Here is a 23,244-nt window from a genome sequence, read left to right as displayed (position 1 = left end):
GGAGCTTATTTAATTATTTTATATACAGCGCCGTCCGCTTTCACTTTAGTGGCTGCGCCTATTTAATAATTATCAGTGCGGGCTGCTTTCACTTTAGCGGCCGCGCTTATTTAATTACGAGAGCGGGCCGATTTCACTTTAGCGGCCCTGCTACAGAACCTTTTGAAATTGCTTATTTTTTTTAAAAACTTGGGTTAAAGTGACATACGTGCTTTCCCTTTAGTGTTGGCCCCCACCCCTCTGTTTAGATGCTGCTCACGGTAGCCTGAATATGCGAGCAGCGCCTAAAAAAAGGGGCATGGCCACCATTATAGTGGTCTCACATTTGCGAGAGTTTGAGCTCTTGGCATTAAAAACCACAATGCCTTTAATATGTGTTCCTCTTAAAAACACATAAATAAAATGCATTGTCCTTTTTAATGCCACTAGCTTAAATGTTCGCAATTGCGAGACCTATTGCATTGAAAATGCTAGTTTTCATTGCTCCGTTTGACCTGCCACATGCAATGGCCCAGCAATCAGTTTCTATCCAGCTAGTTGGATCTATAGATCTCTGTGGCCCAGTAACATCCCTGTGTGCTCCTGCACCTCAGAGGTTGCATTACCACCATCTTACCCCCACCTACTACCACAAACTCTGAGACACTATCCCTTTGCCTTGACACAGTTGTAGCTGTTCTGTTTCTTTCACATTCCTTTACTTCTTTCTTTTCAGATCTTAAATATAACGCAAAATTGACCCGAATCGGGTATCAGAGAGCTTTACATAGCACCAGTTGCATTACATTAGGACACATTCATTTTTGTTAGGCACAGGGAGATTAAGTGATTTGCCCAGAATCACAGGATGTTCTGTGTCATTGCCGAGACTCAAACCCAGATTCGGGGTCGACCGCAGTAGCCATTAGGCCAACTCCTCTCCCCAAGTGTTGGTAAACATTAAAATGTTTACCAACACTCAGGACTCCACAGACCTTCAAGTAACTATAAACAACACCAAGTATCCCATGTTAGTGGGCAGGTTTTAAGATCTTCCGTTTTGAAAAAGAGTCTGTATCAGTTAGAGTTTGCGAACTGTGGGGGCTTGGCAAGACCAGATCCAGTGTCTCTATCACATTTCGCTGAGCAGTTCCTGCTTTGTATGGTCTCATCCTCATCCTGAGGTTCACGACCATTAGCATTCATTAAAATTAGAACCACATAAGCATAGTCTACAGTGTTTAGCGACAGCCTTGGTTTTATCAACAGTACTATGTGATATTTGTTGTGTCTGCGTTGATTGACCCCACTTTAGACCTCCATTGGCTATGGTAATATTACAAGTATTCTGAGCTTGCAACCCTTGCCTGGGTGGTTACACTTTATACAGTGGTAGCCAGAGACAATTTAAAGTGGTGCGACATAAAAGTTGCAGCTCAGCACACTGTCGTGAGTGTGTCGAGCCAGCGTAGTGAGTGAGCTTGACTGGCATACGGGGGTTCAGGGGAGGTTCTCCCCTGAGAAAACTTTGAAAAACAAGGGGGCAAATGGTGCATTTTCAAGAAAATTTGAGAAAGCAAGAAGACTATTAAAGCAATTATGAAAGTGTAGTTATGACATCAATAAATAGATTGCATATGATAATGTAGGTAGCTGCTCATTCATTATACCACAGAGCTTCATAACAGACTTTGAGATAACAATGCACAGTATAAAACAGGCTGCTACAGAATGCACAAAAAGGTTTGAGATAAAAAGAGTTTCCAAAATACAGATATTTTGCACGCTGTACGTAGTGCAGTTTTTTAATAACTGTCTGCACACACTTCACAGCTGGTTGCTCCATTACAGTACCCCTCAAAAACAAAAAAATTGTCATAAGGAAGCAATTTTGGGGGGTAACTGTCTTTTAAAAGCACACTTTACATTTTAGGTGGTAACTCCCTTACAACAATACCTCTCAAGTAGAATAAACCTGTATCAGGAAGCTTCAACTAATTCCAACAATTAAAACCAATACTGGCTTCCTCCAGACACCCTTTACATTTGTAGATTGACTAGTTGCGCACATTTACATTTCTTTCTGGGCAACAGGTTCCCTGGCAGGAAGACTTGCTTAGCTGTCTTGCCCTCCAGCGGCTTCACAGCACAGGAGAGTGGGGACTTGTGCCTTACTTCAGCTGAAGGCTGAAGCATTTACTGTCGGGGGGAGGGTGTTGGTTGTCTTTTCACGTCATCCCCTTCAGATCATGGATCACAGAACGTGACTATAGGGCTTGATCTTGGAGTCAGAACAAATGCAACTCTAGCCTGGCCACAACAGAGGTCACACGGTCTCCATCTAGGGTCCTTTTTGCACCCGTGAGCAAACAACGTTTGGCGCATGGGGAAAAGAGACCGCATTCTTGCGGAGCCCTTAGTCGCACTAGGTCTCTGTGGAGTGCCAATAAAAGTGCAGGTAGCTCCATTTGCTGAAGCTACAGGAACAGAAGGCATGAGGGAGGAAATGGGGAAATAATGTTCGCTGGCTTTTGATTTTTAAAATTAAAAAAAATTAAGAAAAACAGTTTTCAGAGTTATTCTTTGTATTACGTACTGACAATAAAAGGGTTTCACTTAAAAAGTAGATTAGCATACATCTGATTGCCTAGCCCGAGAGGGAGGCGAGCAGGACCCATACTTTTACTAATTAATTAAGTAGTACTCCCAGGCACTGCTGGAAGTAAATGATTAAATTAATCTTTAATTCTCAGAACTGCCAGCCAAGTAAAAAGAAAGAGAGCACAAACAACATCTCAACCCAGAAAAATTACCACTTAAAACTCAGCTCACTGTCCAAATATCATTATGCTAGATTTGCCTAGTATTGGCCCGTCCCTACCACACTTCTGGCCTCAGGGTGGTCCTTGGCCTTTGCACATGACACAGGATGTTAAGCCGACGCTGGGACTCGAACATGGTTCCTCATTTCAAAGTCAACAGGTTTGGCCATAATGCTACATCCTCACCTCATAATGCGAGTCGGCCATAAGGAAGAGATGCTGTTAGCCACAATTGTGGCTACCAGCATCTCGTCCTTATGGCTTATGGAAGAAGGAGCAGTAGAAACCATTGGCCAACTGGAAATCCTCAATATAATTAATATTGCAAAACCTTGTTCAAATTATTTTAAAAAAAAGCAACCTGCCCCTAAGCTCAGCCTGTCTATGTTCAGCAGTGCAACTGAATGTACATCGGCTGCCTTAAATTGAGCAACCTGGGGGGTTACCCTGAGAATTCTGTGGACTGGTCCTGCAGATGGGTAACCCTCATTATTTGTTTATTTATTTTTGCAATTTGTTAAGCGCGAACGTATGCCCGGGGGCGTCTTGGCGCTGAGAACTCGACTCATGTCTTTACCCATGTGTTTACTACATGATTTACTGGGCGAATAGCCAGGTCTTCACATCTTTACGAAAAGAGTAAAGGGAGTGGCTTAGTCTGATTGAGAGCGGGAGTGAATTCCACAGTCTGGCTGCCGTAACTGCGAAACGTCTGTCACCCCAGGTGATAGTCTTAGTACGGGGCACCATTAATTGGTGCAAGGTCATAGATCTTAATTGCCTTGCCGGAAGATAGAGTTGGAATTTATTCCTAAGGACCTGCGGGCCAAGATGATGCAGTGCTTTGAACACCAGATATAGTGTTTTAAATTTTATACGCTTTTTTATTGGTAACCAGTGGTAGTTCCGAATAATGTGGGCAATGGAATTGAATTTGGGTGTTTTGGATAGTACTCTCGCTGCAGCATTCTGAACTGATAGGATTTTGTTAATAACCCGAACTTGAGCATTGGCAAGAATGCCATTGCAGTAGTCGAGTGAGGATAGTACCAGAGTACTAACCAAAGTTTTGCGTGCACTGTCAGGCAGGAACGGCATCATTTTTTTAATCAGTTTTAACTTGTAAAAAGCTGTAGCTGCTGTCTGATTAGCATGAGCGGAGAAGTTGAGATGTTCATCAAACATAACTCCCAAATTTCTGACCTTTGAAACAGGGTTAGGCAGGGTTCCAAATGATGCAGGCCACCAAACAGAGGACCAACGAGGGGAGAGTTTTCCAAAGATAACCACCTCGGTCTTCTCGGAGTTAAGTTTCAAGCAGCTTGAGGACATCCATTCTCCAATTGCTTGCATACCCTGCTGGAAGCACTCCGCCACCTCTTCCCCGTCGTTGTTAATGGCGAGGACTAGCTGGGTGTCATCAGCATAGGAGGTAAGGCCCATCCCATATTGCTTGATGACTCTGGCTAGGTCCGACACATAGATATTAAATAGTGGCGGACTCAGGGTTGAGCCTTGAGGAACCCCGCAGGGTAATGACAGCTCAGCTGATTGGAATGGCCCTAGCGTAACTGTAACGAAGGTTGCCACTGACTCCGCTGATACATGGGTGCCATGCAATACGACTAAAGCCATGGGGCTTAGGGAGTACAGCAGGGAGCGTGTTCCCGTCTGTAGGCTGCAAAGGGGCTTTGCAATGCGCCTCTACAGACTGGAGAAAGCACAAGGGGCCTATCCAGAATACAGGTCTTGAACAGAGAACAGTAAAAAATCAGGTTCCACAAAAAAGGATCCTTTAGAGGGCAGGTGGCCTGAAGAGAATGCTCCCAGTAACTTAGGCTAACCACTAGGAACAAAATAAGTCAAAAATTAAGCAGGTTGGCCCAACAGGGCCCGAGGAATTTAGCAACAAAGCCTCCATCTCTGCATGGCAGGGACACCTCTAATGAGTCCTGAAGTGTGTTTTGGGGGGCTGCAGAAAGTGCAGTAGTCCCCAGCCCAAGAAACGTTGAACAAAAAACCCTTTACGCCTCTCAGAGACTTGAATCCCTGACCCAGAGGGAGGCTGCACTCCTGCAGCTGAAGCTTATTTGTTGATAGGCTCTGGATGTAAGGACCTAGCACTACAGTTGCAGCTTGGTTAAAGTAGCAATACCCTTCTAGGACACTTGGTTATTACATAAATGCTTCATTGAGAATGCAGGGTTTCATGGTACAAGGAATACTATTGAATGTTGGTATTACCAGCATTGACTTCCATTGTGGTTTATAACATGTATTGCATGTTAGCACTGTTGCTTTTGGTTTTTCACAGTGTTGTAATGGTGAAGTATATTTGTTGCTTCTTGTACTGATGTGATGACACTGTGACAAATTAACCCTAATTTTATGACAAAATGAACCCCCTCATTTCCTTCCTTTTAAAAAGAAATGCTTCAAGTTCAAAGTTTAAATGCTGTAAGTATTACAATTTCGATTCCATCAAGATGGCGTCCATGTGTGCCACACTTGACTTTACTTGAATATACTAGAGTAGCACTTTAAAACATGCCACAGACCTGTCATTGTAGCCTGCATGCAGTTGTAAACTGACAGTTTGACCTGGCAAAATAAACCTAGTGCCAGGCATAAATCTTACTTTTTAATTTATATGTCACACTAAAGACCCATGGTTTAGGGTGTATTGTATTTAAAAAAGTGAGGCATGTGGGATTAAGTGTTATGTGTCCTGGTAGTGAAACACTCCTACATTTTCTTTTCACTACTGTAAGGCCTATCTCTCACATTGGATAACATTGGGTTACCTCTATACAAATATTAAGTGCTAACTTTTGATAGGTAGCAGGTAGAAATATCATGTTTGGACTCAGATGAATTGTAATTTAAAATCATCTTTAATGGCAAAGTCAGATTTTAAGTAATAATCCTGAAAATGTCACTTTTCGAAAGTTGATATCTTCCTGTCATAACCATTTGGTGCCTGCTGTCAGTGTCCTGTGTCACATGACTGTGAATAGCTCTGCTGTTGGGGTTTGTGTATTCCTGCGAGACAGTGAGACAAATGGCACTTAAGTGGGCAGGATAGGTCATTCTGCCAGGATGCTTTGGCGGGCAACTGTTCCCCTGGCCCACTTACACTTCAAAGAGCTTGCCTCCAGGCCCCACAAAGGAACCTGATATCAGCATTTTGTCACCCCAGACTTCATGGAGCCTTGGCAGGGGAAGAGAAGAGCTGTCCAAAATCAGATGAGAAGATAACCCAGGATGTTCCCATCTTCTAATGCTGGCACCAGGTATTATTATTGGACTCTCAGAATACAACTTCAGTAAACTCTTGGAACTTCGAACACTACAGAAGGACTGCCTTATTCCCCAGAGGACTACCCTGCTGCTTGAAGCCTGCCTTATTCCCCAGAGGAGTGCCCTGCTGCTACCAGAGGAATGCCCTGCTGCTACCAGAGGACTGCCCTGCTGCTTAAGGCCTGCCCTGCTCGTTGAGAACGACGACTGGATCTTCTCCCCTAATCCAAGGATAACCTGAGTAACTCCAAGGGTCAGTTGGCCGACCTCCTGTCCTGAGCTACAGGGACACAACAAGCTCCGGAGGTCTCCCTGCAACTGCCCAGCTGACCTGCTGCAACTGAACCTGTCTAGACCTGCAACTAGATCTATCTGGTCCCTGCTGGCCTCTGATAGAGTGAATTCCTGGTCCCCAAGAGTTGCCTCCCAGGTTCTCGACCCTTGATTGGCATCAGAGTGCACTACTCTGTAAAAAAAGGGAAAATTCTAAAATTATGGGCTCTTGACACCAAACAAGCCCTTTAGCGGCAAGACTCTGCTGTATTGCGAAGCTCCGATGAACCCAATTCTTCGCGCTACAGCAACTGCCAGTGATGAGTGGCAATTCCAGATCTGCAGTTCGTGCTACAACATCTACAATCCGCGCCGACCTCCAACATAAAGCTGCAGCAACAACCGTCTGCAACACCCTACTGGACCTTGACAGTACATCGACGGCCATCCACACCACTCTCCCAGCTCCTCACAGATTCCTTCACGGCGAGCTGTGCACTTTGCGCAGGACTTTGAGATGGTAAATGTTTCAGAGGGATTTTTTTATGCGGCCCGCATGTCGCAGTTGTCCATAACTAGTGACTTTCCCCCAGTCTAGCACAACCAGATGACCGTGAGTGGCGCTTGGTGCTTTTAGGCACTATACTTACCGAAAACCTTGAAATTCAATATCTCCAGTTTTACTGATTGGATTTTTATCTTCCTGGTATCATTTTATGTATTAAAATTATCTCTATTTTTATAAATTTGTTAAAGATTTTTCTTGTGGTGTGTTTTCACTTTATTACTGTTTTTGTGCTGTATAAATACTTTACTCGTTGCCTCTATGTTAAGCGTAATTGCTTTGACCCAAGTTACTATAAGTTTAAGCACAGGTTAATTTTGTGATTCGCCGTGCCATATTGAGGTTGTGCCTGAGCGGCGCGCCCTAGCCCCTCAACCAAATAACCTGATTTCCTATACTAGGCAGTTATTTTACTACAGCGCGACTCCTTTTCCTTGATGATTATATCTGAGTACCTTCGAATACATTAGCACAGTACACAACGTCTCTTATATATGATTTGATGGACTACGACGTGGCTGTATAATCACAATATAGGGCACATATAGGTACAAACGACAACTGATTGCCTTCGAAATCAGGGCTGGGCAGTTTATGACTGCTTCTAAGTTCATATTTAGAATCTAACCAGTCTAATAAAATAGACATGTATTACATTACACTCAATATAGTGATACACTTTAATGTACTAAAGTGAAGCGTTCCCACACATTAAATAAATGAACTTTTTTGAAGTTACAAGAGTCTTGATCGTAGTTTTCCAGGTTCTTTGTTGCACTATTTTCTTGCCAGATAGTTTGATTCCGACTTTAGCTCGTAGGGCCAAGCAAAACTATTTGGCTGGGCTCTCCCAATTAATGTGTTCATTATTTGTTTTGTTCTATTCCAGAGCATGCGCAGAGGAAGCTACAGTACATTGACTAAAAAGCGTATTTCTTTTTATTCTCCAGGAATGCAAGGAATTTACATACAAGTTATCAGAGGAAGTTAAAAAGCAGAACTTTGGTGCAGCAACGCCAGGTTATGATTTTATGAATAGTTTAAGGTACACATTTTGATGTATTTGTCCCAAGTTGTTTCATTTTATGAATAAGACCATGAATAAATAAAATCAAGCCAGTGACTGTGGAATGCTTTCTGTGCTAACTATATAAAACTCAGCACTCTTCCTCCTAAATATTCAGTAGCTGTTTAATAATTAAAGATGAATAATGTTTGTTTCTCTTATCTTTAGAGGAGGTATAGAGTCTATTCTTCCCCCGAATGCTCATATGATAGCCGAGAATCGTCTGTACATATCAATCACAAGAACCAAAGGCAGAGAAAATTGCTTGGTTTCAAATTTTGCCTCCAGGGACGACCTCATTAAGGTAATAAAGTTACATAGCCTATGATCATGGAAGTGAATGCCTGGATTTTATGTTTAATAGCATGCCCACATGTCCTAGATTGCCTTCTAAAAATGCCCTGAAGCACTTTAATTTATCTTAAATTGTAAAACAAATCATGTTTTCCTGCATTTTATGCTGTTTGTGTTTTTCCTGTATGCGCCCCTACTGCTGAAATAGTACCCAGGAAGATTTAATATTTATTCTGCTTTTTAAGTATAAACGTGTATTTTTTCGCCCACGGCAGAGCTAACACCCTTTTTTGCTTAATTGTGATATTCAGTATGTATACGGACTGGTGTAATAGAAGGCATTCCTTAAGAATTTTCAGAAATAGCTTCTTATGCTTGTGTTGGTGGAAAGTTTAAAAGGTAGGCATTTATTGGACATTATTAATAAACCAGGTGCCTCTTTTAGAGGGCCCTAAAAATGAAGTGCATGGTAAGTAATTCTTGCTTCTGCCCAGGTCACTTTTATCGGGAGATTTATAATCAGAACCTAAGCGTGGACTCCGGTGTGATACAAATGCCAGAGTCGGTAGAAAAACTCAAACACCATTTCATGTTTGATTGATGAAGTTATTTTTCCCTACCAGGCTAAATGTCTCGCAGACTGTAGTCTTTCCTCGTTGTCGAGTCGAAGCAGCACATGTTGAGCCCTGCAACACTCTTGTTTTACAAAAATATCAAGCATTAAAATGTCTCAAAATCAGCTATTTTCATCTCATACTTAAATGACTGAATGCTAGTGATATCCCCACCCTACTGTTCCATGGCCATAAAGTGCATACTTTAATATCTTATATTATGCCAGGCTTAAAGTACATTTATTTGCATCAGAGTTTCCTTGTTGTTTGCCCTGTGAGTAATAAACCTTCAAGAACAAGACCCAGTGGTATTTTCTTTACCATAGTGGAGGACGACTACTACACCCCTTGACACTAGTTAATAGACTATTAGAAGAGCCATACCTGATGTACTGCAATATGGCTGCTTTAGATGAACTGTGTGACGTGTCACATACATGCTGTTAAACGTCATCTGCAAATTATATTGGGTAGAACTGTGACCAGTCTTTCTGCATGAAACAAGCAATCCTGCACCAGAGATGGGAATATAGCAGTAGTGACCCACAGATTCAGTCACAATTCTGCTTTGTTTTCTACGCCACCTCCTTCCTTGCTCCTGAGAGTGCCAAAGAATGTGCTGATGTGCTCTGTGGTTCCACTACTACCACAACTGCTATGGTGGAACCATAAAGCTGAGCCCTGAGAGAGAGGGAGAGAGAGTTTTGGAGTAGCCTGTTCCAGCTCCATTTCTCTTGGTAGAGGTTAGGGGAGAGGAGGGGAGGGTAAGTCCGTTTTTCAGGGACCCTGGTACAGAGCTGTTGTGGAGTTCGTACTAATCCGTAGACTCTGCGCATAGTTTGGACAACATAAACATGTTGGCATATAGACCAGCTAGCTCAAGGTGCCACCATAAGCCCCCCTGACCTACCAGGGAGCGAATGGTTTTCTGGTAACCACTGAACACGACAACCCTGACCGCTCAGGGATTGTGGAAACAGTACAGAACCTTTCGCTCAGTCACTCGTGCTTACTCTTCTCAGAGTGATATACAGAGAACACACAGTGGGACGTTTTCAATATTTGTTGAACCAATGTTATTCTAGCATAAAGTACATGTGCTGCAATGATTAGTAGACAGAAGCAGATAAACGTGATTACAAGCACCAGAAGTGTAAATAATAGACCTAGTTCTACCATTGTGCTAAACAATGACATATAAACAAGGCAGTAATCTAGAATCCAAGAATCCCCCCAAGGGACGATCCAACCCCATTACCTGATGGGATAGAGTGAAGGAACCTGTCTTGATAACGAACTGGACCCACCTTACAAGATGTCAGACAGCTGCATAGTGATTTCTCAACATGCAAGGACCCTCTGTGTTAGCGGAAGTACCTCCTCTACTAATCTATTGGCAGGCCTCAAAAGATTCAGAACTTTTTACTAGACCTTCAGGTCTAGTGACTTAAATAATCTACTCAACCTAATTATAATTCTCTTGACCCATAAACTGGTTTCAAATTATATGATCCTGAGCAAGTATTTTAATTCACTGAGACACCATTTTCGTCTTTATCACATATGAGAGCACTTTCAAATACGCAAGTTCAACACGTCTGCTGTACAGAAAACTCTTTTGTTTGATTTAATAGACTAAACATTAGCTTCATATGGAATGCAAATCTAGCCACATATAAGATACACTTGACTGCAGACTTGCCTCTTAGTTCATTAAATATATTGTCATCAGGACTTGGCCAGGAATGTCTCTCACATCATGTTTAAACACTATCACTTTTAATAAATACATAACTAAATCATAAAGTAGCAGCCCACTGTTATTTGCAATCAGCAGATTTTACATTGAAATGGCCAAAGAATTTGTCAATGACATGTGGTTTTAAAACTATATAGTGTACAATGTATGGAAATAAAGTTTCTGCTAATATTTGTAATTTACACATCACCAAGTAAAGTGTCCTGATTTGGTTTCCACCAATTTAAATCTTTGTTTGCATCACACTTCTGAATTACAGAAAAAAAGTTCTTTCATAATTCCTGATAAACTTGCACTATTCATTTACGAGCTTTTCAAATGTTGTTTTAGAGAGAAAAAAACCTGGAAATTTTACTGCATTTTGTTTTGAAATTGTCTGATAGCTCACTTGACAAAAAGTATTAACTGTAATAAGAGAAAGAAAAGTAAACTTCATTTTCTAGAAACACATGAGCAACAAGTAGTAAAAAGACAACTGACATTTGACCTCTGACCTTGAGCAGTCTGCAAATTTGTCAAGACAAAACAAGATTTAAAGGCCTCTTTATTGCTCATTAACTTGCTGAAGGTACAGAACACCTGTTTCTTCCAGCTTAAGTTTACTCACCCGGTACAAAAGGGGGTGGTGATGGATGGAGCATCTGAACCAATAAAACACTCTCACCCAGTCAAAAGATCAGGGTTTAATCCATCACCGTTCTTTAGCCCACTCTGCCACCCCAGTTCAGACATGGCTATATGCAAATCAGTCTGACCCTGTGCCTCATGGGAACAGTCCAGCCCGAACTGCCAAGCCATGCCTTCCCTGGACCGGAAACAAGCTTCCGAGGACCGGTTTCTGGCATTACAGCCGTCTTCAGCCCGGCTTGCTTGAATCCAGTGGCAAAGTGAGCAAGGGACTCACGTCTGAGCATACCCTGCCACACTTATGGCGGCCAAAAGCGGTACAAAAGGGGGTGGTGATGGATGGAGCAGCTGAACCAATCAAACACTCACACCCAGTCAAAATATCAGGGTTGAATCCATCATCGTTCTTTAGCCCACTCTGCCACCCCAGTTCAGACATGGCTATATGCAAATCAGTCTGACCCTGTGCCTCATGGCCACTCTGCCACCCCAGTTCAGACATGGCTATATGCAAATCAGTCTGACCCTGTGCCTCATGGGAACAGTCCAGCCCGAACTGCCAAGCCATGCCTTCCCTGAACCGTAAACAAGCTTCCGAGGACCGGTTTCTGGCATTACAGCCGTCTTCAGCCCGGCTTGCTTGAATCCACTGGCAAAGTGAGCAAGGGACTCACGTCTGAGCATACCCTGCCACACTTATGGCGGCCAAAAGCGGTACAAAAGGGGGTGGTAATGGATGGAGCATCTGAACCAATCAAACACTCACACCCAGTCAAAAGATCAGGGTTTAATCCATCACCGTTCTTTAGCCCACTCTGCCACCCCAGTTCAGAGATGGCTATATGCAAATCAGTCTGACCCTGTGCCTCATGGCCACTCTGCCACCCCAGTTCAGACATGGCTATATGCAAATCAGTCTGACCCGGTGCCTCATGGGAACAGTCCAGCCCGAACTGCCAAGCCATGCCTTCCCTGGACCGGAAACAAGCTTCCGAGGACCGGTTTCGGATTCATAATCCTCATCAGCCAGGCTATCTTGAATCCAGTGGCCAAGTGAGCAAGGCAGAGTGGAAGACTGCCAGCTGCCTCCAGTTAAATGCAAGCAAATCAGAGATCTTGCAGTGGGGAGGGACACTAAGCTGTGGAGCTAGCGATGGTGGCCTTCAACTCTGGACTGTTCACCCACCCCTTAACAGGCGGTTAAAAACTTGGGAGTATGGGTCGACTCTGCCCTTAACTTTCTGATCCAAACTAAAATGGTATCTCGGACCTGTTTCGGACTCCTGTGGACTCCTCGCGGGCTCAAACCACTGTTGGGCTTCTTTGATCCCACAGGCCTCCATTCTATTGAGGCTGAACTATGCCAGTTCACTTTACCTAGGTGCAAATAAGGCTGAGATCCTACGTTTACAAAGGGCACAAAATGCGGCTGCCAGGACCCTACTTGGGCTTTCTAGAGCCTGTCCCATAACCTACTCCATCCGCAGACTACATTGGCTGCCGGTGGCGAAACGCATTGAGTTTGTCTCTGCATGGCTCACAAAATCTTGAATCTCTACTCTCTGGAAATTTTGGTGAATCTTCTCTCACTCTACATACCCACCCGTCAACTATGATCTATGGGCCAGCATCTTGCTGTTGTCCCCTGGTTAAGGAAAGTGTGAGCAGGAGGGCGCTCTTTCCACGTCCTCGCTGCGAAACTTTGAAACTCTCTTCCTGTTTGTATCCGAAGCATCAACAATCATACTTCATTTTGTAAAGCCATTAAAGCTCATCATTTTCCTAATGTATAGGCCCAGTGTTCCCTCTGTCAGTTGCCTTTTCAATATCTGCTACAGCCAGCGCTGGGACGCCCCATACCTGGGGCAGCTGTGCGCTCTACGAAACGTATAACATAACATAACATAACACAATATATAAATCAGACGATCATGGAGAAAAAGTTTTATCTGTGGTATACAGAGCAAATTATTATTCTGAAGTATGACAGTTAAAGTAAGGTAATTCCTGAAAGCAACCAACAAATGTCTCATCAATTATGACTTTATCAAGGCAGTTTATGTATTTTGGCTACTGTAGCTGGAAATAAAGATAGTCTAGTCCATGGAGAAAAATGTTTTACAGAATTGTTTTGGTGTAGTTTGTCAGCAGACAAAAGATAAACAAATGTGCTTGCAGAGTTGCTGTTCCAGCTGCTCCTCTATTTTGGCCTTTCATACCACGTTTTCTCATTTACCATGTTCATTACTTTATCCTTCATTTGCAAGGGAGGAGGGTACGAATATATGAAAAAAAAACAGAGCTCATTGTTCCTGATTTCACCCTGGCTGTGCAGAAAAAAAGGAAGTGTTCTGACAGGCTCCAGAGGAGACTAAAAGTCCTGTATTTGAGTTACATAATGCTTGTCATTCAGATATGTGTAATTGGAAAACTTTGCGTTGGATGATTATACTGTGGGATGATGAAGGTTAATAATCAGATGAATGTACAACTTTTTTGAAGCACTCTATTAATGAATACAAACAGTCAAAATCAGGAGTTGCATAGTTAACCAGTCTTTACAAACACACATGTTTGATCTGGTACTATTTCAATAGATCCTGGGCTGGACTGACCTGGTTCTGTGTCAAGAAACCCAGGAGGCCAAAACGTATCAACATTGTATGAGTGACGTCCACCATCCTTATAGCGATGGACTAATGAGCTTAGCTACGGGGTGCTCGATATTTAAGGACTGATTGAAAAAAAGTCCATCAGAACAATGTACAGGCTTCCCTTTTATTGAACCACCAGGAATCAATATACTGGTCCCAACCAATTGACATTTTGATAAGGACTTCATACATATCAATTCATTTAGTTCCGTCTACTGTATGGAGTTTGTGCTATTTGTATGTGTCTTTAATTGATGATTTGTTAAATGTCACATGTTTATTGTAATCACCATAGGCTCTCTATATATATATCACATGCAACAAAATAATGAGTAAAAGAATTTAAGAAAGAAAGTTAAAAGTAAGGATTGGTATTTGTACAACTATTTTCATTAGACTGAATACTGTGCAACGGGAATGAAAATTAGTCTGTATATAAGGTGCTCCTAATTGATTTTTGGATTGCTCAGACTTCCCTGTAGAATAATTTTAAATTATTTAAATTCATACCCCAGAAAGTGTACACATTTGTATTCTTTATTTCAGTTTCTGTCCTTGACTCTCCGGGATTACATGGATAGCTTCATGCTTGTTTTGGTTCGATGGTGTGATAGGCAATGAATTTGGTGTATCTAATGGGCAACACAAGGCTACCTTAGGAGCTATTTTTCTAGCTACCTTCATGGTTAGATAGTGTATGCACTAGAAAGAGCATTACCGAAAGTAATTGACTTATTCTCTGATCCCCTTGAATAAAGCTTCTTATTTAGAATCACACAAATAATGGGCTTTAGAGCTTGGTACATATCTTGGATCTCTCTTCCATATACTGCACCTCCTCTGATGGTTAGGGTGCACAATACGTTATCTTACAGATATTTTATTAACTAGGGGGAGAAGAGACGGAACCTACCATGTGCTGGGTTAAACGTGATCTCCAGGTTAGAGGCTTCTGGTAGAAAGATGATAAAGAATACTCTATTTGGCTATTTTGGCCCAGATGCAAAACGTACGCAGGACAGGTCAAATCCAGCCCAAACAGCAGAACGATAAGAATGCCTCCACACTACGCCCCGTAGGCTTTCTGGATTATGCAGGAGATGCAATACTAACAGATCCAGCTTAACAGCATACTACCACAATATTTCCCTAACAATTCTAGGTCCAATAGAGAAATGTGCCATAACCTGAGCAAAGTGTTCTTCCAGAAGAAAATGGGCAAGTGACTTAACTCGCCCACCATTTTGCATGTCATTGAAGTCTTCAACTATTGTGGTACTGATAAAAACCACAAGACACATTAGGGCTCATTTTGGCAGAAACATGGCAACCTGATTACCAGGCGTTGTGGTCTCATAGTTTGCCCATATCCACCCTGCCCAGTTTTTAACCTTATCCTTTTCAATTTTGTTTATGAAAAACGTTTCCATTGGACAAGAGATAATTGTAAATACATGCCACTGTCATCACCCAGACAGTCCCCCTCCTGGTGGAGGATGCACTACCACTTGTAGAATAGAATGCTCAAGTGGCAAAGACCCGATGATGGCACTATTCACCTGATCACGCCAGCACAGAAAAACATACACTGCGGGCAGTGGCAGCGTGGTTCAGGGACTCAGAAATATTTTTAAAGACTCTGGCATAAGAGACACTAGTGGTTCATTCCCCTTTTTGGTCTTCAGTCTATAAGAACAGGAAGATGGATGAGCCTCTGCTACTTTCTCCCTCCAACGTGATTTGCATTCCATTTGGCTGTATCCTGTTGAAATTGTTTTGTGCATTGTCAGTCCATGGTTCACAATACTGAAGCTATTGTCTATGCTTTGTGAATTGGGGCTATAATCCAACTTCAGTAGGTCCTCGTGACAGTTCCCCCTGCGACAGGTCTCCTGTCCAGCTTGCCCGCAGTCCTCTACCCTCTTGCTTCTTTATTGCTTGCTGCCCTCTGTTTCTGCCTTCACTGCTCATTTCTTGCCCTCTTTTTGATTCTTCTGCTTGTTTCTAGCCCTCTGTTTTCTGCCTTTTCTACTTGTTTCATGCCTTGCCTCTTCTTCTTGTTTATGGCTCTCTGTTTTCTGCCTTTTCTGCTAATTTCTTTCGATTTTTTTGCCTTTCTGCTCGTTTCCTGCCCTTTTTCTGCCTGTTCTGCTCCTTTCTGGCCCTCTGTTTTCTGCCTATTCTGGTCATTTCATGCCCTCCTTTTCCTCTCCTGCTCGTTTCTGGCCCCCCGTTTTACTGCTCATTTCTTGCCTTCTTTTTTGCCTCTTCTGCTCGTTTCTTGCCCTCTTTTTGCTTGCCTCATTTCTGGCCCTCTGTTTTCTGCCTTTTCTGCTTGCTTCTTTCCCTCCTTTTGCCTTTTCTACTTATTTATTGCTTTGTTCTCTGCTCATTTCATGCCCTCTTTATGCCTTTGCTGCTCATTTCTTGGCTTCTTCCCACCTTTCCACTTCTCCTTTAGCCCAGCACCCCCCGACCTGCTTAATGGAGGCCGCAGCTCATCCCCATTGAGCAGGTCCTCGTGCCAACTCGCCCTGCTATAGGTCTCATGCCCAGCTTACCTGCAGCCCTACCCTCTTGCTGCTTTGTCGCTTGCTGCCCTCAGTTTCTGCCTTCACTGTTCATTTTTTGCCTTGTTTTTACCTTACCTGCTCATTTCCTGCTCTGCTTTTCTGCTTCTTCAGCTCGTTTCTTGCCCTCTTTTTGCCTTTTCTGCTTTTTTCTTGCCCTCTGTTTTCTACCTTTACTGTTCATTTCCTGTCCTCTTGTTTGCCTCTTCTTCTAATTTCTGTCATTCTATTTTCTGCCTATTTTGCTTGTTTCTTGCACTCTTTTTGCTTTTTCTGTTTGTTTTTTGTTCTGTTTTCTGCTTGTTTTTCTAGCCCTCTTTTTCCTGTATTGCTCGTTTCTGGCCATCTGTTTTCTGCCTTTTCTGCTTGTTTCTTGTCCTCTGCTTTCTGCTATTTCTGCGCATGTCTTGCCCTCTTTTTGCCTCTTCTGCTCGTTTCTTGCTGTCTTCCCACCATTTCCCTCCTCTGCAACCCAGCGCCCCTTCCCCCTAACATACTTAAATTGAGGCCGCAGTGCGACTCCATTGAACAGGTCCTCATGCCAGCTTCCCCTGCAACAGTTCTCCTGTCCTGCTTGCCTGCAGTCCACTACCCTCTTGCTGCTTTATCGCTTGCTGCACTCTGTTTCTGCCTTCCCTGCTCGTTTCTTGCTCTCTTTTTGCCTGTTCTGCTTGTTCTTTCCCTCTGTTTTCTGCAGTTTCTGCTTGTTTTTTGTCCCCTTTTGCCTCTGCTGCTAATTTGTGGTCTTCTGTTTTCTGCCTTCTCTGCTCGTTTTTTATCCTCCTTTTGCTTGCTTCTTGCTCTGTTTTCTGCTTTTTTTGCTTATTTCTTGCCCTCTGTTTTTTGCCTCTTCTGCTCGTTTCTTGCCCTCTTTTTGCTTTCCTGCATGTTTCTTGCCCTCCTCCTGCTGTTTCCCTTCTTCCTTCTCCTGCCATCCAGCGCCCCTCCCCCGCCCTACTTTTTTTGTGTTGTAATTCTTTATTAGCAATTTTAAAATAAAATAACATTGTAGAAACATCAGCCACACATATACAATGACCACAATAGATATTACAGCAAAGAATTGTGTGGTGCATGCCCCTTGGAGATTGAAGAAAGTATTCAAAAAGAAGGTGGTAGAGCCGGCAGAAGAGATTGTAAGAGAGGAGGGGGGAGACATGCCTATTTTAGCATCAGTTGTTAAAGGTGTCGAGGTGTGGGGGGGAATTGACGTGTCAACTGTAAAATGTTTAAAGGGGCCATGTCGTGTCAGATTACGTTGGGGCCATGCCGGTTCCTAGGCACCGGGAGCTATGCCCGGAGAGTATAACTCCGTAGGGAGGTGTGGCAGATGATGTAAAAAAAGGAAACGCCTTTGCAATGTGTCATTTGCAGTATGGGGTGCCATGTTTTAAAGTTACATTGGCCATACCTAGGGCATAGTAGAGGCATGGGGAGGGGAGGGTTTTAAACCTCATCTACTTATGATGAGCCTTATCGTAATATCTGGGTGTGACTTAGCTAATATTAGCCTGTGGGGCCACGGTGCCAGTGAGCCAGGGGAAGGGGGAGGTGGGGTATTCGGTGTAGAAGGAGGGGGAGGTGGTGATAGGGATTATGTGTGGAAGTTCTCGCAGGAAAGGGCAGGAGTGGGGAGGGTGAGGGGGGTTTCATGACCTGCCTTTTCTGTGCATTCCTTGCCCTCTCCCTGCCATATTCCTTCCCCTGCCACCCAGCACTCCTACCCCGCAAGGCCAACTTAATGGAGCTTGTAGCAAGCCTGTCTGCATCCGTCCTCACCTGGACCATGCCCAGTGCCAGGAATCCTGGCCCTCCCATCACTACCCTGCCGAGGAGCACCAAAACAGCAACTGCTGCAACTCCTCCCGCGAGCAACCAAAGGACCTTTCACCTGCCAACACTGCCACTTCTCTTGCAATATGGGACTGCCAGTCTGAACCACTCGAGTGCATCTTGCTGAATGCCTAGGCCCTCTGCGATTACGCCACGGAAATCTGGGACACCATCACCATCCTCTCCCCCAACATTAATCACCGAAACATGGCTCAGCCCCTCCACAAACCTCCAACATCGCCACCGCAACACCCAATGGTTACAGGATGATACATTGAGACTGTACCAACAAACACGGTCAACGCATTGCTATCATCTTCAAGGACACTATAAGATGCATCGCCACCAACGACGACCCGACACCTCTCATGGAACACCTTAATTTTCAACTACAGACCGACAACAAGACAGCAATAAGAGGCACCTTCCTTAACAGACCCCCAGGACCTTCACCAGCTTTCTGCAACGCCATCTTCAACCTCATCACTCCCCAGCCATCAACACCAACCACTACGTTCTACTCGGTGATCTTAGTTTCCACTTTAACGACCCTAACGACAACTGTATCACTCTCCTGGAGAACCTAAGCAACATCGGCCTCACTCAACTGGTCATCGAACCCAGTCACAAAGCTGGAAACACACTTAACCCAATTTTCTCCTTCAGTGATAGAACCAAATTCCGCCAAATCATAGAACTTACTTGGTCCGACCACGCAATCATTCACTTCACTATCTGTGGCGCACAGCACACCATCACCAAGCATCACCGCTCCTCCCACCGCAGCTGGGGAAAGGTAAGAGAGGCACAGTGGACCCAGGCTCTCAGCATCAATGAACCTGAGATGTCATCTGACCTAAAACAGGCCGTCCAGAACTTCTCCTCCTGGATCACCTAATGCGCTGACAGAGGCTCCCAGAGGAAATCAGCAAAAACCAATAAAACCTGAAAACAAGCCGGCTGGAACCCCCCGGAGCTCAGAAACACCAATTGCAACTGCTACCTACTCGAGAACCGGCGCTCCACCAGGAACTCCTCTAACAGAAGCACTTACAAAGCAGCCCTCAGCAATTATCACGTGCTCATCAAGGAAACTAAAGGAGCAGTCACCAAAGCCTGCATGGACACAGCAGCCAATCACAGGAAATAACTATTCAAAATAGTCAAGGAATTCTCCAACCTGGCAGCCAAACAATCCACCCCTCCCAAGAACTCTTCGACATCCTCTCGGACTACTTTCAGTGCAATATTGCCACCATTTACAACACTTCTTCCCCCCACCTACTGCTCTCCACCTCAACAGCCTCGGCCAACCAGCGAACACCAGCCGAAAGATCACCACATGTTCTCCACTCACCATACAGACCACTGTGGCCATCATGTCATCCACCCACTCCAGAGCAACAACTGACCCTTGCCCCCACCATCTATGCAACCTCTGAATCAATCAAATTAGCAAGGAACTTACCAGCTCCTTCAACACCTACATCCCCACAGCCGCCTTCCCGGACAGATAGAAACATGCATTGATCAGACCCCTCCTAAAGAAACCCTCCTCTGACCCCAGTGAACTCAAAAATTCTCAATCAATCTCCTTGCTCCATTACCCTGCCAACGTACTCAAGAAGGCTATCAACCAACAGCTCACAAAATATACTGCAACAAAACTACCTGCTTGACGCCTCCCAATAAGAATTCTGAGCCAAGTACAGCATGGAGACCATACTGATCGCTACCACAGACACCATCGGAACCCTCCTCGACCACTGTGAGACTGCTGCTCTGATCGCCCGACCTCTCTGCTGCATTCAACACTGTATCCCACCACACCCTCATCAAAAGAATGTCTACAACATTGGCATACAGAAAAAAGCCCTCAAATGGATCATCTCCTTCCTCACAGGATGGACTCAGAGCAACCAGCTGCCTCCCTTTACCTCTGAATCCAAGAACATCATACGCAACGTACCCCAAGGATCATCCCTCAGCCCCACATTGTTCAACACCTACATGACCCCCCTCGCAGACATCATCACATCCTACAGCCTCAACATAATTTCCTACGCAGATGGCACTCAGCACATCCTCTCGCTCACCGAAGACCCATCCACAACCAGAACAAACTTCAGCGACGCCATGACCAATGTAGCAAACTGGATGAGAGCCAATTGCCGTAAACTCAACTCTGACTAGACAGAAATACTGATCTTTGGGAAAAACATCCATATGGGACCACAGCTGGTGGCCAGCAGAACTCGGCCCTACACCTGCGTCAACAGACCAGGTACACAACCTAGGCATCATTCTCAACAGCGAATTGACCATGAAACAACAAGTCAACGCAGTCGCCTCCTCCTGCTTCCACACCCTTGAAACGCTCTGCAAAATTTTCAGATGGATCCCAGTCAACAACAGAAAGAGTGTCACCCAAACTCTTGTCACCTGCCGCCTCGGCTACAGCAACGCACTCTACTTCGGCATCTCGAGCGAGGTCCTCAGATGTCTCCAGACCCTACAGAACACTGCAGCTAGACACAGCCTGGACCTCCCCAAACTGACCCACATCAGCCCCGCCTCAGAAACCTCCAACACTGGCTCCCCATCCAGAAGAGATGCCATTTCAAGATCCTCACTCATGCCTACACAGCCCTACATGATCAAGGACCTGCCTAATTCAACCACCGACTTAACTTCCATCAACCTGCAAGACACATGTGCTCCTGCTCACTAGCCCTTGCACACACACACCCCACATCCGTCACAGCTGGGCGCTCTTTCTCTTACATCGCTGCAAACTCCTTGAAACAAACAATGATGAGTTTCACTAATTGGGTATGAAGATCTCCAGGACCAAGGAACAATCCATATAATACAACTTTACTGTGGCGTTGCAGAGGTTTGAAGATTGTGCTATGCCCTGGGGTACCCTCCCCATATATTTGGTGTACAGAGATTCTTGATTTAAGATGATAAGTTAATGTGTACTGAATTAACACTTTTCCTAGGGGTCGAGATATTACAGACCCCCGCAGCTTGACTATGCTGGGAATCTGCGTTGGAGGTGGAGCTGTTCAGTTAGAAGACATCTCTGTATGGTTTGGGCCTAAAGTTGACATATAGGGCTATTGCCCATGAGTGGCAATAGCCACTCATGGGCATGTTTCCCCACGTCTTCATGTCACGATCAGCATTGTCATCTTGGGTGAACAGAACGTAGCCGTCGCTCCTCCGCTACCTCCTTCCACACATGTCTGCATTCCATTTAGCCAAACGAGGCGTCGTAGAGTGTGTCCAGTGTATAGCGATACGTTACAGTGCTTGATCAATGCCTCGACTGGGATTCTCGTAACATCTCACAATAATTCAAGGATCTCTATCCATTAAGTCCAGAGGTGAGGACAGTCCCAGGTCATATATGTAAAAATTAGCCGGCCCTGCTCCACATCCGGGGCACACCGAAGCCCGTGCTGGATAAAAGCGCGATAATTGGAGTGGGGTCAGGCAGGTGTGGGGCAGGTACTGAAATTTCCTGCACCTGTGTAAACGTCCTTTTCCACTCCCCCTCTGTAAGAGGTGTCAGCAGGTCCTCCAACCATCTACTCTGGACCCTCAAGACATCCACCCTATGGATCGCCTTCAGGGTTTTATAAAGCTGGGAGATCAATCCCCTGAAGGAACCTGGGTCCATGATTGTCATCAGGTTGTGAGATTCCTCTGGCTCTTCAGGGAAAGCAGTCCATATCTCACACGCAGTGAATGATAGTTTTGCTTATTGTAGAAAATGTCCCTCAGGGACTTGATAACATTCTCTTGCATCCGCAAAGAAGAGAAAAGTTCCATCGAGGTATAGATCGCCTGCAGTCACACAGCCACCGTCAAACCATCTGGTCAAGTCCATCTCCGTTTGCATGTGATGGAAGCCGTGAAGCCATTTTAGAGGGAGTGACCGGGCATATGGGGCCCTTCGCAGTATAAGATTGATCGCGTGTTCCCATGCTTAGGCAACCTGATGGACCAAAAGTGGACAATCCAGGGGGTCCGTGAGCCCATCATAAGTTATCTTGGAAGGTCTGCCTCTGCGCCCCAACCAGCCAATAGTTTCTTCTCTATATTTGGTCCCTAGGCACATTACTGCATATAGAAGTAGTCCAGCAAAGTAACAAAGGCGAAGGTCTGGAAGGCCTAGGCCTCCCTGGGCCATATCCAAGTTTAATATCTTTAGCTTCACCCGGCTGCATTTCCCGGCCCTCACTAGGGAGATGAGAAGGCTGTTTAGGGTGGTAATGGTGGCATTGGGGATTCGGCAGAAGACGTTTTGCAGCGTGTAGAGGCTGCACGGTAGAAGGACCTTTTTTGCCAGGCTACTCGCCCCATAACAGATAGAGGTAGGCAGTTACAGAAGTGTATCAATGCTCCCAGACCTGAAAGGACTGCTCCCACATTCAAGGCATATTAGGCCTCAGTGGTATGGGCAAACTGGATACCTAAGTAACGAAAATGGTCACCTCCCACGCAAATGCAGAGGCAGGTAGATCCACAATCTCCTTCCCAACTAGAGTCGCCAGTGGGAACATAACAGACTTCTGGCTATTAATAACCAACCTCGACACTGCCACAAACTCTGACAATATGTTCAGGAGGGCGTGCACAACCATTTCAGGATGACGGATATAAAGTAGTACTAGTATCAAAAACGCGTATGGCTCTGATCAGTAAGGCTGAGCCCTATGCATTATACAACAAGAAACAATGCCAGTACTGATTATTACTCAAGACTATTTTCCCTAAATGCATAGACCATACGCATTTGGAAGCTCATTAGTAGCTTTTTTATTTAAATATACACTATTTTTATCTTAGAAAGGTTCAAAACTTTTTTTACAATATA

The 23,244-nt window shown here is 44.5% G+C and overlaps 1 protein-coding gene across 9 annotated transcripts in view; it reads left to right on the top strand.

Moving 5' to 3' along the window:
• Positions 1-23,244, top strand: part of PNPLA4 (patatin like domain 4, phospholipase and triacylglycerol lipase) — a 224,298-nt gene that overhangs the window by 69,420 nt on the left and 131,634 nt on the right. For all 9 annotated transcript variants that reach the window (XM_078657981.1, XM_078657982.1, XM_078657978.1 and 6 more), the window contains 2 exons: positions 7,890-7,984; positions 8,174-8,309. In XM_078657981.1, coding sequence (XP_078514107.1) covers positions 7,890-7,984; positions 8,174-8,309 — 231 coding nt within the window. The remainder of the gene's footprint in view (positions 1-7,889; positions 7,985-8,173; positions 8,310-23,244) is intronic.

Source organism: Lissotriton helveticus, chromosome 8, assembly GCF_964261635.1.
Source record: "Lissotriton helveticus chromosome 8, aLisHel1.1, whole genome shotgun sequence".
In the NCBI taxonomy this organism is placed as follows: domain Eukaryota; kingdom Metazoa; phylum Chordata; class Amphibia; order Caudata; family Salamandridae; genus Lissotriton; species Lissotriton helveticus.
Note: the sequence above shows the minus strand (reverse complement) of the source record. Positions and strands in the feature narration are given on the sequence as shown.